This window comes from Elgaria multicarinata, chromosome 1 (genome assembly GCF_023053635.1).
Source record: "Elgaria multicarinata webbii isolate HBS135686 ecotype San Diego chromosome 1, rElgMul1.1.pri, whole genome shotgun sequence".
Lineage (NCBI taxonomy): Eukaryota > Metazoa > Chordata > Lepidosauria > Squamata > Anguidae > Elgaria > Elgaria multicarinata.
This window is the reverse complement of record NC_086171.1, coordinates 94219483-94232847: the sequence shown is the minus strand read 5'-3', so window position 1 is coordinate 94232847 and position 13365 is coordinate 94219483. Positions and strand designations below refer to the sequence as shown.

At 42.4% G+C, this 13365-nt stretch overlaps 1 protein-coding gene across 2 annotated transcripts in view; it reads right to left on the bottom strand.

Moving 5' to 3' along the window:
• Window positions 1-13365, bottom strand: part of GRN (granulin precursor) — a 68592-nt gene that overhangs the window by 30505 nt on the left and 24722 nt on the right. The window contains exon 5 of one of the 2 annotated variants that reach the window (XM_063132846.1): window positions 239-339. In XM_063132846.1, the coding sequence (XP_062988916.1) occupies window positions 239-339 (101 nt within the window). Of the gene's footprint in view, window positions 1-238; window positions 361-13365 lie in introns of both variants that reach the window. The other variant, XM_063132837.1, reaches the window with a different exon arrangement.

The window sequence follows — 13365 nt, the reverse complement described above, 5'->3', positions numbered from 1 at the left end:
AATATTGAGTTGTTCACCCATTTTTAATTTTAATTCAGGTCTATTTAAACAAGATCTACTAATCGTTATATCCTTAAACATTGTTGTAATAAAATACCCATTCCTTCAGGATGGCACTAAATTTAAAATCATCATTGTAAATAGTCAGCAGTAATATTTTTGGACTAATTTATGTGTGTGCTGATATAAACACACACACACACACACATTTGCCTTCCCATATATTTGGCTCCCATACCTCAGGCATTGGGCAACAACCCCAGGATCCATCGGCCATCACACAACAAGTGGAATCATTTGGGCATTCTGATTCTCCATCTGGGCACTGAACAGCACGGACTATAGCAGGAGAAGTTAAAACTAGAAGTCATTAAATAAATACATTTTTTGTAATTTCTATCAAAGTTTTGAAAAAGCTGTAAATTCAGATGAAGGCTGAGATTCCTGCCTGTGAAATGGCCACTACAGCTGCGTATCTCACTGGGGATTGGGGGGGGGGGTGTTTCTCCCCAACAAACACACAAAAAATTAAAAGAATCTTCAAATCAATGGCACTATGTCTCACATACACATATTGCCACTATGCACATGAGACAAGAGCAGGGCTTGCTCCAGCTGGATCCCTCCCCAACCCTCCCACAGGGCTAACTGACATCAACTGTCCTGTAGGAAAGGAGGAGAGAGGGAGCCAGAAGCAGGCAAAGGGATCATTCTGGCCTGCTTTATCTGAAGTTCCCATCCCTACCTCAAGGCCTTATCACCAGCCCTGCTGACAGTCTACTTAATATTTTCCTCTTCACTCCATTCCTTTTTCCTCATGTAATCTGGGGTGGGGTTTTTTTAGATTGTAAACCTGTGGGGAGGGGCTATCTTTTTGGTGATTGATTGTAAGCTGCTCTGAGAACCTTTCTTCGCTGAGGAATGGGACAAAAAGCACTTTAAATAAATAAATAAATAAAATGCATTAAATAAGTAGCTTTACACCTTCTTAAAAACTGGAGAGAGAGAGAGAGAGAGAGAGAATATTGCATAACACAGCTGCCAATTTGCTTCTTGGCCCAATTTAAAGGTTTGTATGGTTGCAGGTCCATGCTGCCTGTCTTAAGCTATATTTCCCCCTTTCCACAACAAGATCTGCAGAAGCTGAATGGTGTGGGTCTCCCAACATAATTATCATGTCATCCGCATACATGTTTAGCACATGATCTCCCCCCCCCCCCCCCGCTTTTCTATATCCAGCAATACCTAGATGTTGCAAGCTGCTGCTATTGTTAACGGGTTGTGAAGCCTTGTATTCAGGTTTTTGAGAATCTTTTGTTAAAAGATTTGGAAGCCTATGAAAAAACTTATAAACAACAATGGCAAAACTTAACATACACTGACCGACAGGCATTAGATAGTTTAGCGAAAGATGAAACAATTATTATAAAACCTGCTGACAAAGGTGGAGCAATTGTATTGATGAATCGAACTGATTATGAAACAGAGGTGTATAAACAATTAAATGACCAAAAATTTTATAGATCATGTGATGGGGATCCTACAGGGAAGATACAGAGAGAAATTAGAATTTTATAGATCATGTGATGGGGATCCTACAGGGAAGATACAGAGAGAAATTAGAATCCTTTTAGAAGAAGGGATAAGCCTTGGTTACCTGACTCAAAAGGAATATGATTTTTCGTGGAACAAGGAACCTAGAATTCCTTTATTCTATATATTACCCAAGATACATAAAAATATTTATCCACCGCCTGGGAGACCTATAGTGTCGGGGAGTAATTTAGTAATGGAACCATTATCAAAATATGTAAGATTCTTTTTGGCTCCTTTTGTAATCAAGTTAAGATCATATGTAAAGGATTCAATGGACTTCATTAATAAGTTAAATACACTCAACAATATTGATTCAAATGATATTATGGTAACTCTAGACGTCTCTTCCCTGTATATGAATATCCCACAGGAGGAGGCGTTGATATGTATAGAGGAAATAATGAACACAAAAGAGAATAAGGTACCACCTACTCATTACATTATGGAGATAGCTGAAATTGTTCTATCAAGAAATTATTTCAAATTTCATTCTCAGTTTTATTGGCAAACCAATGGTATTTCTATGGGTTCCCCTATGGCACCTGAGTTGGCTTGCTTATATACGGGAAAATATGAAGATGAATATGTATATTCCTTAAATAATCCATTTTGTGAAAAGATCAAGTTTTGGTGTCGTTATATTGATGATGTATTTCTTATATGGCAAGGGAATAGAGAAGAGTTGATTCTATTTTGGAAATGGTTAAATAACAGAACAGATAATATTAAATTTGAAATGAACAGCGATGTACAACGAGTTAATTTTCTAGATATATCTGTAGAAAAAGAAGGTCAGAAATTAATTACCAAATTATATAGAAAGCCCAAAGATAAAAATAAGCTCTTAAGATATGACAGCTCACACCCCAAACATATTAGGGATAATATCCCATATGGACAATTGATTAAGATTAGAAGAAACTGCACTAGGGAATCGGATTATAAAAGGGAATCTTGGACTTTACAACAGCAGTGTTTACAGAGAGGTTATTCAGAAAATTGCATATCAAGAGCAAAAGAAAAAGTTGACAATATAAATAGAAGTACCCTCTCGAGGTCTAAACCAAAAAAGATTAGTAACAGATTGATATGCAGTTTACCATTCAACAATATTAGTATGTCTTTAAGACGCTCTATAAATAAATACTGTTTTTTAGTGAAGGATGTCATGGGTTGTCAAAAGAAACCCTATATTGCATATAAAAGAACACAAAGTATAGGGGACCGTATAATCAGAAGTAACACAGTTAAAGCAATTACAACCTTGACTACGCAGTCCCTCCTACCAGGTTCAGGCCCACCTGTAGGACATTTTCCGTGTGGACATTGTAAATATTGCAGTCATTCTCTCAAATTAAAGCACTTTGTTAATCCAATAGATAACAGAGAATATCCTTTGAAAGATCTTACCACGTGCAATACAGGGTTTGTAGTATATGGCATAATCTGTCCCTGTAATAAATTATATATTGGCAAAACTACAAGAAGTGTTAAAACCAGGATAGGTGAGCATATTAGTAAGATCAAATGTGGAATAGAAGGAGCACCATTAGTTCACCATTGGAAAGAGAAATCACATCAACTAAAAGATCTATCATTCTGGGTCATAGAAATAATCAAGAATAAATCTGATAGGATCCTTTTAGAAAGAGAGGCCAGATGGATTATCAGGCTCAATACTATCAGCCCATCCGGCCTCAATGAGTCTTTGGAATTATCAGCACTGTTATAAGAAACATTTGTTTCCAATTAGTTGTCAAGGTCTCTTTTCCCTCCCTATAAATCTCACCTCCTTTAGTGTCAGTCTAGCAGTGTTCTGCAGACAACAAACTCTGTAAGTAAACTCTGATGTTTGCATTTGTAACATAGATATTTACTCCTGGTTGGTATATTTTTGCATATATACTTTAATTAACTGAATGATGATGTATTACACCTTTTGATTACAATTTGTATGTCTGGATATACATAAGTTTTTTAAAGTATTTTTAAGGTATATAAACTTGTAAAACGCCTCTAATTGTAAATATTATGATTCAAAGGACTTTTTTATTTATTTTTTAAATAACAGCCCTGAGGAAGAGCGCAGTTTGCGTTCGAAACGCGTAGGTGGCACCTTGGCACTGTAAATAAACTTTTGTAAATATTCCGTTTTGAAGATTGCCTGGTTCTACCTTTGCCTTTGGCTTCTTTTTACTCCCCCACGGGGTTTTCCTTGCTTTTGCACTTCAAGTTAAAGGAAGCCAGATTCCAGCTGGACATCAGGAAAAACTTCCTGACTGTTAGAGCAGTACGACAATGGAATCAGTTCCCTAGGGAGGTTGTGGGCTCTCCCACACTAGAGGCATTCAAGAGGCAGCTGGACAAGTATCTGTCAGGGATGCTTTAGGGTGGATTCCTGCATTGAGCAGGGGGTTGGACTCCATGGCCTTGTGGGCCCTTTCCAACTCTGCTATTCTATGATTCTATGAATTGGGTCTGTATGCTTCTTTATTTTTACACTTTAAGCAATGTGGATTGTAGCCTTCAAGGCATCCCAAATGATCTTCGGTGCCATATCCAGTGTGTCATTTAACTTAAAATATTCTTCAATGGCCTTCTTAATATGATTCTGCAAAGATAATAGATAGTGGTTCTGAGAGTTCTTCTGCTAGCTCCTTTATTACTCTAGGATGCAGTTCATTGAGCCTTGGAGATTTGAACTCGTTCAAAGAAGTTAGGTGTTCCTTGACCATTTGTTTATCTATCTCAAACTGCAATCCTGGCCCTTCAGCTTGTACTTCACTTTTGCCACAGGGGTTATACACCCGCTTTTGGGAGAAGACTGAGCCAAAGTAGGAATTGAGCACTTCGGCCTTTCCTTTGTCATTTGTTATCAATTTGCCATCCTCATTAAGCAGTTGAACCACCATTTCTTTTCACTGTCTTTTACTATGCACGTATCTGAAGAAATACTTTTTATTGCTTTTAGCATCCCTTGCTAGTCTCAGCTCATTCTCACCTTTAGCCTTCCTGACACCATTCTGGCATTTCTGTGCTACCTGTCTGAACTCTTCTTTTGTAGTCTGGTCTTCTGTCCACTTCCTATATATATCCCTCTTTGTTTTCAGGTAATCTCTAAGCTTTTTGTGGAGCCACATTGGTTTCTTCTGTTGGAATTGTTTGTAATTGTGCCTTTAAAATTTCCTAGTTCTGAATTTATTAAAATCGGCTTTCCTAAAATCTAGAGTACATGCATGACTACACTCACCTTTTGCTTCCTTTAAAATCAAGAATTCAAGTATTATGTGGTCACTTCCCCCAAGAGTTCTCATAATTGCCACTTTATCCACTAAGTCATCCGTATTGGTCAGTATCAAGTCAAGGAAAGCCAATGAAGGTCGATTGCGACATCCAGGTGGCTGCTCTACACAGATCAGAGAGGGGAATTCCTCTGGCGAATCCTGTGGAGGTTACTACTCCTCGAGTGGAGTAAGCTTTCACCTGGGTCGGTAGATCCCTGTTGCAGACTTGGTATGCGAACTGGATTGTTTGTTGAATCCAAGCCACAATCCGTTGCTTTGAGACGGGAGAGCCCTTTTTAGGTTCTCCATAGCAGACAAATAGACTTTGAGTGGATCTAAAAGGCTGGGTTCGAGCCTTGTAGACTGCAAGAGCCGTCCGTACATCTAGTGAATGGAGTTGTCTTTCTAGGTCAGAAGTCGGATTGGGGAAGAAGACTGGTAGCAATATCCATTCATTGACGTGGAAATCAGATGCCACCTTTTGAAGAAAATAGATGACCGGATGTAGAGAAGCTGATTCCTTGTGGAAAATCAGGTACGGGGCGGGGGTGAGAGTTCACTGACCCGTCTGGCCAAAGTTATGGCTACAAGTAATGCAACTTTTCATGAAAGAAGTTGGAGGTTACAGGTTGCCATTGGCTCAAAGGGTTTAGCCATGAGTACCTTCAGCACCAAGGGTAGATACCATTATGGTGTTTGGGTTCTGAGGGGTGGAGCGAGGTTGTTAAGGCCCCTCAGGAAGGATCTGGCAAGTGGGTGGCAGAACAAGGTGTATCCATCGACTGATGGTCGTGAGTTCGATATGGCCGCTAGTTAGACCCTTATTGACGAGGGTTTGAGTCCCCTGTCGAAGAGGCTCGTTAAAAATTGAAGGATGTCTGTTATGTGACCATTGTCTGGGTCGAATCCATTGTCTGCTGCATAGCAGAGAAAGGTTGTCCATTTAGAGGCATACGATTGTCTTGTGGATGGTCGCTTTGCTGCATCGAGTATTCTTTGCACCTGCGTTGGGATTCTTGTGGGAACTACGGCTGGTGTATTCTCCAGGCGGTGAGGTTCAGAGTCTCCAAGTCTGGGTGGTGAACTCTGCCGGCACTGTGTGACATGAGATTGTACTGTAAACACAGGTGTAAGTACTGTCCTTGTGCTAGGTGAAGCAGTGTGTGGAACCACGTTTGTCGTGGCCACCATGGTGCTACAAAGATGGCATTTGTCTGCTCTCTGTTGATTTTGGAGATCACCCGTGTCAACAGCGGGAACAGTGGAAACAGGTAAAATACGTTTCCTGACCATTGGATGGAGAAGGCATCCCCGAGCGATGTCTGGCATCCTCCTCTGGAGCAAAATGAAAAGATCCGCCATGGGTTGTCCCCAGTTGTGAAATATGGCCTGACGGATGCATGGATTAGTGAGAGATACGCCTTGTGGTGGTACTGGCGGAGGCGGTGTTGGTTGCTGCGGCCGTGGTCAGGGCGACATAGGTTCGTAGTACTGGTCTCGGTAGCATGGGCTCGGATGTTCCGAGTGGTCCCTCTAATAGTCAAAATAATATCAACTAGGTGGTTGATAATGGTCATAAAACCGGTCCCAATCTCTGTGTGGCAACCTGGAGCGGGCACGGCAACGACTGTATTCCGAGTGTGGGTACAGTTGTCTCCCTCTGTCCCTGTATTGGGAATATGAGGGTGAATGGCTTGGAGGGCTAGCCTGGCAGCTGCGAGATGATGAAGGCGATCGTCGGTGTCGAGGGGACACGGTATCGACGGCCTGATTTGGCGGTATTGGCCGATCCGTAGATGGTTCTCGGGATCGGTCGACAGGGATGGGAGGCTGCAACTGAGGTGAAAACTCCTTAATTTCTCCCTCCGATGCTGTTGAGATGGATTCAATGACCAACAGAAGTAAAGGAGACCACACCAGTACTCGAATTGGGGAGTCGAGTAGAGGGGGAAGCGGTGGAGTTATTGGCGGTGGGCCGTGATGCTTTGTTTTGTCCTTTTTCTTTTTCGGCTGCGGCTTGGTCGGTGCTTTTGTTTTCTTTGCCCTCTTTGTTAGATTTTTGGCTGCAGTTTCTGCCATAGAGCCTCCCAAGGTTTGAAGACTCAGAGGCGGGTTCTGTGAAGTGGATGCAGTAGGTTCATTCATGGATGCCATTTTGGTTGGTTGAGTAGAATCGACTGCCTGGAGCGCTTTTTGCCAAAGAAGTGCTTTTAATCTATCGGCTCTATTTTTCCTAGCTTGCCTAGAAAAAGACATACAATGTCTGCAAGCCTCAATGACATGAGCCTCTCCAAGGCACAATAAACAGAGGGTGTGTCCGTCAGAGGGTGGCAATTTACTGCCACACTGGAAGCATTTAGTAAATGGGGCCTTCAAGGCCATGCGCCTGGAGAACGCAATGAATAACAATAACCTTTTCCTTTTTTTTTTCCAGGAAGAGAGACGGATAGTAAGGAAGACGAAAGATAAGAAGAAAATGAAGAATAACTTAGATGTTAGAGGTAAGTAGGTCACTCAAGTCCCGACGAGGCAACGCCAACGGCAGTCGAAGAGGAACTGAGGGATTGCGCGGGAACATGATATATACATACGCATGACGGTAGGGGAGGAGTTCCCACCCAAAAAATTCTCAGCTATTAGAAACCTGATTGAGGCTCTGCACAGGCGCAGAGCCCCATTAAGTGTGATGCACAGAGACCATGAAGAACTTGATATAGCGTTACCATAATATGGTCATATTGCAAAGAGAAGCTGGTATCTCCCTCAAGACAAAATGACTTATTAAGCCTGGTTTGGGATCATCTAGAGGGGTCTGAAAGCTCCACAGTGGGTGTTTGATATCGAACTAGTGAGTTTGGGGATAAATTTATTTGGAGCTTTTTAACATTGATTCAATATTGAGCCTTATATTTTTTGTGGTATTTTTAACTTTTTGTCACTGGTATCAATAATTGTTTTAACATTTCAGTAATATTGTTTTACAGCTAGATAGACAGACTTTTGGTTGTTATTCATATTGACAAGTGTTTTAAAAATTAGTAATACTGTTATACAGCTAGTTTTACTGTTTTATAACTCTATAATTTTAGTTATGCAGATAACTTGTCTTATTTTTAAATGAGAAAAACTAAACAAATTAGTGGTCCTGGAGATTGTGCTCTCCTGCCTGCCCCCAAACAGAGTAAGATAGTTCTTGCCACTGGAGAATGTAATAGATTTAAATAGTGCCCCCACAAGAGATTGTGTGGACACTGTGTTATGATGTGCCAACCCCAGCAGCACCAATTATAGAGGGTACACAAAAAAACACAAATATATCTCCTGAGAAGTTTAACTCTGGGAAGTTTCAACAACAGAGATGCACTACTAAAAGCACAAACCTTATTAATTGCTAGAACTATCCAGAATATTTACCATCAATTAAGTCAAATAGGAGACAAACACAAGAGTTTAATTATATCAGTGAAACCTCTTAAAGAACATACAAAAAGTATAATACACCATTCTAAGAAATCAAAAACATATGGGAGGGAAACAAAAGCTGGAACAGATCAACCCAGGGAGCAATTTGAAGTGGGGAAAATTAAACAGATATACCAACAACACAAGAGCTTACAGTGTTATTTAGTATTACAGCCCTCCAAATTGGTTTTGGCCATTTTCTCTTATAATGGGAACATGCCATATTGGGGATCAACGAGGCTGAGAATTGAGCATTTAAGCTATCTTCTTGAGATACCCAAATATAAAATAGATCTCACTGAATCAAGGAGCCTATCAGGCAGAGCTCCTGGAAAGAGGCATTACCTAACCTTTAAAACAAAACAAATCACAGACTTAATTCTTTAAAAAAAACGTATTTAAAAAATACGGAGTGGTTACAACCCAAATATTCTATGATACTATTTAAACAAAAACCTTTGTTAAATGACAAGAAGCTTATGTCTCTGAATGTTTGTCCCCAGAACAATGAAGTTAAGCTATCAACGCAGACAGTAAGTGATGTTTTGGAAGCTTTAGATTTGGAAGTTCTAATTGCTTGGGATACACCAGTTATTACCACCTCAACTCAAAACTCTTTAAAGTTTGCAGAAAGATTCACTTTAGGCAGACCAACTGATAACCTTATGAAGTCTAGGGAGGAAAAGCTGCTGACCCTTTATGAAGTCCTTCCACCAAATAGGCATTTTGCATGGACTATCAATTTTAAAGAATAAGCTTCAAACTCTGCTTGATAATCAAGATCTGCCTCCCACGGGTACTTTCCAAGTTAGTCAGTTGATATTAAAAACCAAGAGTCATTTCAACCCTCTAAAGAGCTAGTTAATTTGAAACTGTCCACTGATTTTGCTTCAAAGACAGTCCTCTGCTTTGTTGCTACCAAAGCAACCGAGCCCTGACGACTGGCAGATTTTTAGATATTTAAATGTACATGAATTGGGTTCTCCTAATCATACTCACTACTCATCAATCTAGTACAGAACTAATGAAGGTTGGAGTGGATTACCCACTCAGGATCAGTCAGAGAACTCCTTGTTTACAGGTACTAGGCAGGTACAGACAGAAATTAATTTATTGGCACCCAAAGAAAAGAACCGTGTGGATTTAAACAGGGTAATTGCTTATTTTAGCAACAGAATAGTGCTGATGTCTCCAATATAAGGGTGAACTGTAATTTTGCTTTTTATAGGATGGTGATGCATTGAGAACTGGTAAGCACATAAGAACATGAGGGTCCATCTAGTACAGCAGTCTGATCACACACTGGGCAACCAGGTGTTGACTAGGGACCAACAAACCAAGATATGGTGCAATAGCACCCTTCCACCCATGTAATTTCATCCCTTTATGGGCACTATCATTTTTTGCAGCTATTTTGGATTTTTTAATATACCACAGATATATTGCCAAAGGCATCTAATACGATATATATGGGTAACTTAAAATGTTATTCCCTTAATGTTAGGGGTTTAGGCACAGTTGTTAAAAGGAAAAGGGTCATAATAGAAATTAAAAAGCTCTCTCCTGATATTATATTTCTTCAAAAGACACATCTCCAAAAGACATAACACAGCATTAAAACATCCATACTTTGGCGAACAATTTCTTGCCTTCGGCTCTTCAAAAGCTATTCTTTTTGCAACCTCCCCATTTCAGTAGAAAGTACCATGGTAGACTCCAATGACAGATACTTATTTATCAAAGGTGCCATAGGAAGTTCATACTATAGAATCATAGAATAGCAGAGTTGGAAGGGGCCTACAAGGCCATTGAGTCCAACCCCCTGCTCAATGCAGGAATCCACCCTAAAGCATCCTTGACAGATGCTTGTCCAGCTGCCTCTTGAATGCCTCTAGTGTGGGAGAGCCCACAACCTCCCTAGGTAACTGATTCCATTGTCATACTGCTCTAACAGTTAGGAAGTTTTTCCTGATGTCCAGCTGGAATCTGGCTTCCTTTAACTTGAGCCCGTTATTCCGTGTCCTGCACTCTGGGAGGATCGAGAAGAGATCCTGGCCCTCCTCTGTATGACAACCTTTTAAGTATTTGAAGAGTGCTATCATGTCCCCCCTCAATCTTCTCTTCTCCAGGCTAAACATGCCCAGTTCTTTCAGTCTCTCTTCATAGGGCTTTGTTTCCAGACCCCTGATCATCCTGGTTGCCCTCCTCTGAACACGCTCCAGCTTGTCTGCCTCCTTCTTGAATTGTGGAGCCCAGTACTGGACGCAGTACTCTAGATGAGGCCTAACCAGGGCCGAATAAAGAGGAACCAGTACCTCACATGATTTGAAAGCTATACTTCTATTAATGCAGCCCAAAATAGCATTGGCCTTTCTTGCAGCCATATCGCACTGTTTGCTCATATTCAGCTTGCAATCTACAACAATTCCAAGATCCTTCTCGATTGTAGTATTGCTGAGCCAAGTATCCCCCATCTTGTAACTGTGCCTTTGGTTTCTATTTCCTAAATGTAGAACTTGGCATTTATCCCTATTAAATTTCATCCTATTGTTTTCAGCCCAGCACTCCAGCCTATCAAGATCACTTTGAAGTTTGTTTCTGTCTTCCAGGGTATTAGCTATCCCACCCAATTTGGTGTCATCTGCAAATTTGATCAGCGTTCCCTGCACCTCCTCATCCAAATCATTAATAAAAATGTGGAAGAGCACTGGGCCCAGGACTGAGCCCTGCGGCACCCCACTCGTTGCCTCTCCCCAGTTTGAGAAGGTTCCATTGATAAGTACTCTTTGAGTCCGATTCTGTAGCCAACTGTGAATCTACCTAATAGTTGTTCCATCTCACCCACTTTTAGCGAGTTTGTTAATCAGAATGTCATGGGGCACTTTGTCAAAAGCTTTGCTGAAGTCAAGATATATGACGTCCACAGCATTCCCACGGTCCACAAGGGAGGTTACCTTATCAAAAAATGAGATCAAATTTGTCTGACAGGACTTGTTCTTGACAAATCCATGTTGGCTTCTAGTGATCACCGCATTGATTTCAAGGTGTTTACAGATTGACTTCTTTAGAATCTGCTCTAGAATTTTCCCAGGGATGGATATCAGACTGACTGGTCTGTAGTTCCCAGGTTCCTCCTTTTTGCCCTTTTTGAAGATAGGGACAACGTTAGCCCTCCTCCAGTCATCCGGCACCTCACTTGTCCTCCATGATTTTGGAAAGATAATAGACAAAAGTTCTGAGAGTTCTTCCGCTAGCTCCTTCATTACTCTAGGATGCAGTTCATCGGGCCCTGGGGATTTGAACTCATTCAAGGAAATTAGGTGTTCTTTGACCATTTGTTTATCAATCTCAAACTGTAATCTTGCCTCCTCAACTTCTGCTTTTCTTTTTCTAGCGGGGTCATAGACCCGCTTTTGGGAGAAGACCGAGGCAAAGTAGGAATTGAGCACTTCAGCCTTTTCTTTGGTAAAGCAAGTATTCCTCAGATGGGTGGTCCCTATTCAAAGGTTACTCAATTTGATGGCAGCAACAGTTTATGTGGTTGCGTGGGCATGCCTCTGAACGAGGCAACTACAGGAATGGCTACTTCAAACCTAAGACAGATATGGACACCCATAGAATTCAACTGATGATGCCAAACAATGTAGCACACTCACCCCTGCTGGTGTATGGACCCTCACAATCTCCTCCAGGATAGGCTGACCACACCCTCTGGGGAACTCTGGAAACCTCCAAGGAGATCAGGAGGATTGGAGGAACCAGAGTTAGGGCCCAAAGTACCGGGGTTCTAGTTACTGGGCCCGCGGCAACCGCAACACCAACTTACCAGGCCTAAGTTTCCCTGGCGGGCAGGCGGCGGCAGCCATCTTTAATCTCGCCAGAACTCATGCAAGATCTCGGCTGCTGGCTGGGAAGTCTCGCTGGAACTGTCGCGAGACCCAGTCAGCAGCCAAGATCTTGCGCTGCTAAAAAACCCGGGTGCTGGCTTGTCTGGGCAGAAGCAGAGCAGCCAGCGAGGTGGTAGGGCAGCTCTGCTTCAGTGCTCAGGCAAGTGTGTTGGTGAGAGTGGCAGACGGTGGACCAGCGGTGGCAAACGAGACCAGAACACTAGCGGTGGTGAAGGAGGAACTGGGAGGGCAGTAGCAGCAGCGGCGAAGGAGGGCAGTGGCAGCAGCGGCGAAGGAGGGCAGCATCACCACAACAGGAAGGTAGGCCAGCATCCTTAATTACATTTTTTTCAGGCATGCCTGGGCTGGGCCTATTCCCACCATCCCACAGCACCGTGGGATGGGAATAGGTCCCAGCCCAGGCCCCAATCCAATCGGCCAGCCCACAGCTGCGTGGAATGGCGCTGGGACTAAGCCCCAGCCCAGGCCTCAATTGACCAGCCCACAGCTGCATGGGATGGAGTCTAGGCCCCAGCCCAGGCCACAATTGACCAGCCCACAGCTGCATGGGATGGAGCCCAGGCCTCAATCGACCATCCCACAGCTGCATGGGATGGAGACTAGGCCCCAGCCCAGGCCACAATCGGTGCTTGCAGGAATAGGCCCCAGCCAGTTCATGGCTGCTGCTGCTAATGATGCTAACGCAGATAATGATATTAATAATGCTGCTGCTGCTGCTAATGATGGTTACGATGATATTAATAATGCTGCTACTGCTAATGATGGTGATGCTGATAATAATAATGGATGCTGATGATGATATTGATAAATAAATAAATAAATAAATGTGACCGAGGCCACACATCCCTTGGGGGCTGGACATGTTGAGTTGGCCCTGTCTTGGGGGTGTGCATGTTGGGGTGGCCATGCCTCCTGAGGGCAGCCATATTGTTCTCCTTTTTGGTTTCCAAAATATGGTCACCCTACTCCAGGGCCCTCCGTTCATTCAATCTACCCCATCACATGTAATTGCTAATGATGCATTGCAGAAGGGATGGGAAGCACATTGCGGACAGTTGAAAACCCAAGTACTATGGACACCTAAAGAGAGTGCGCTGCAACTTGCAGGTACTTAC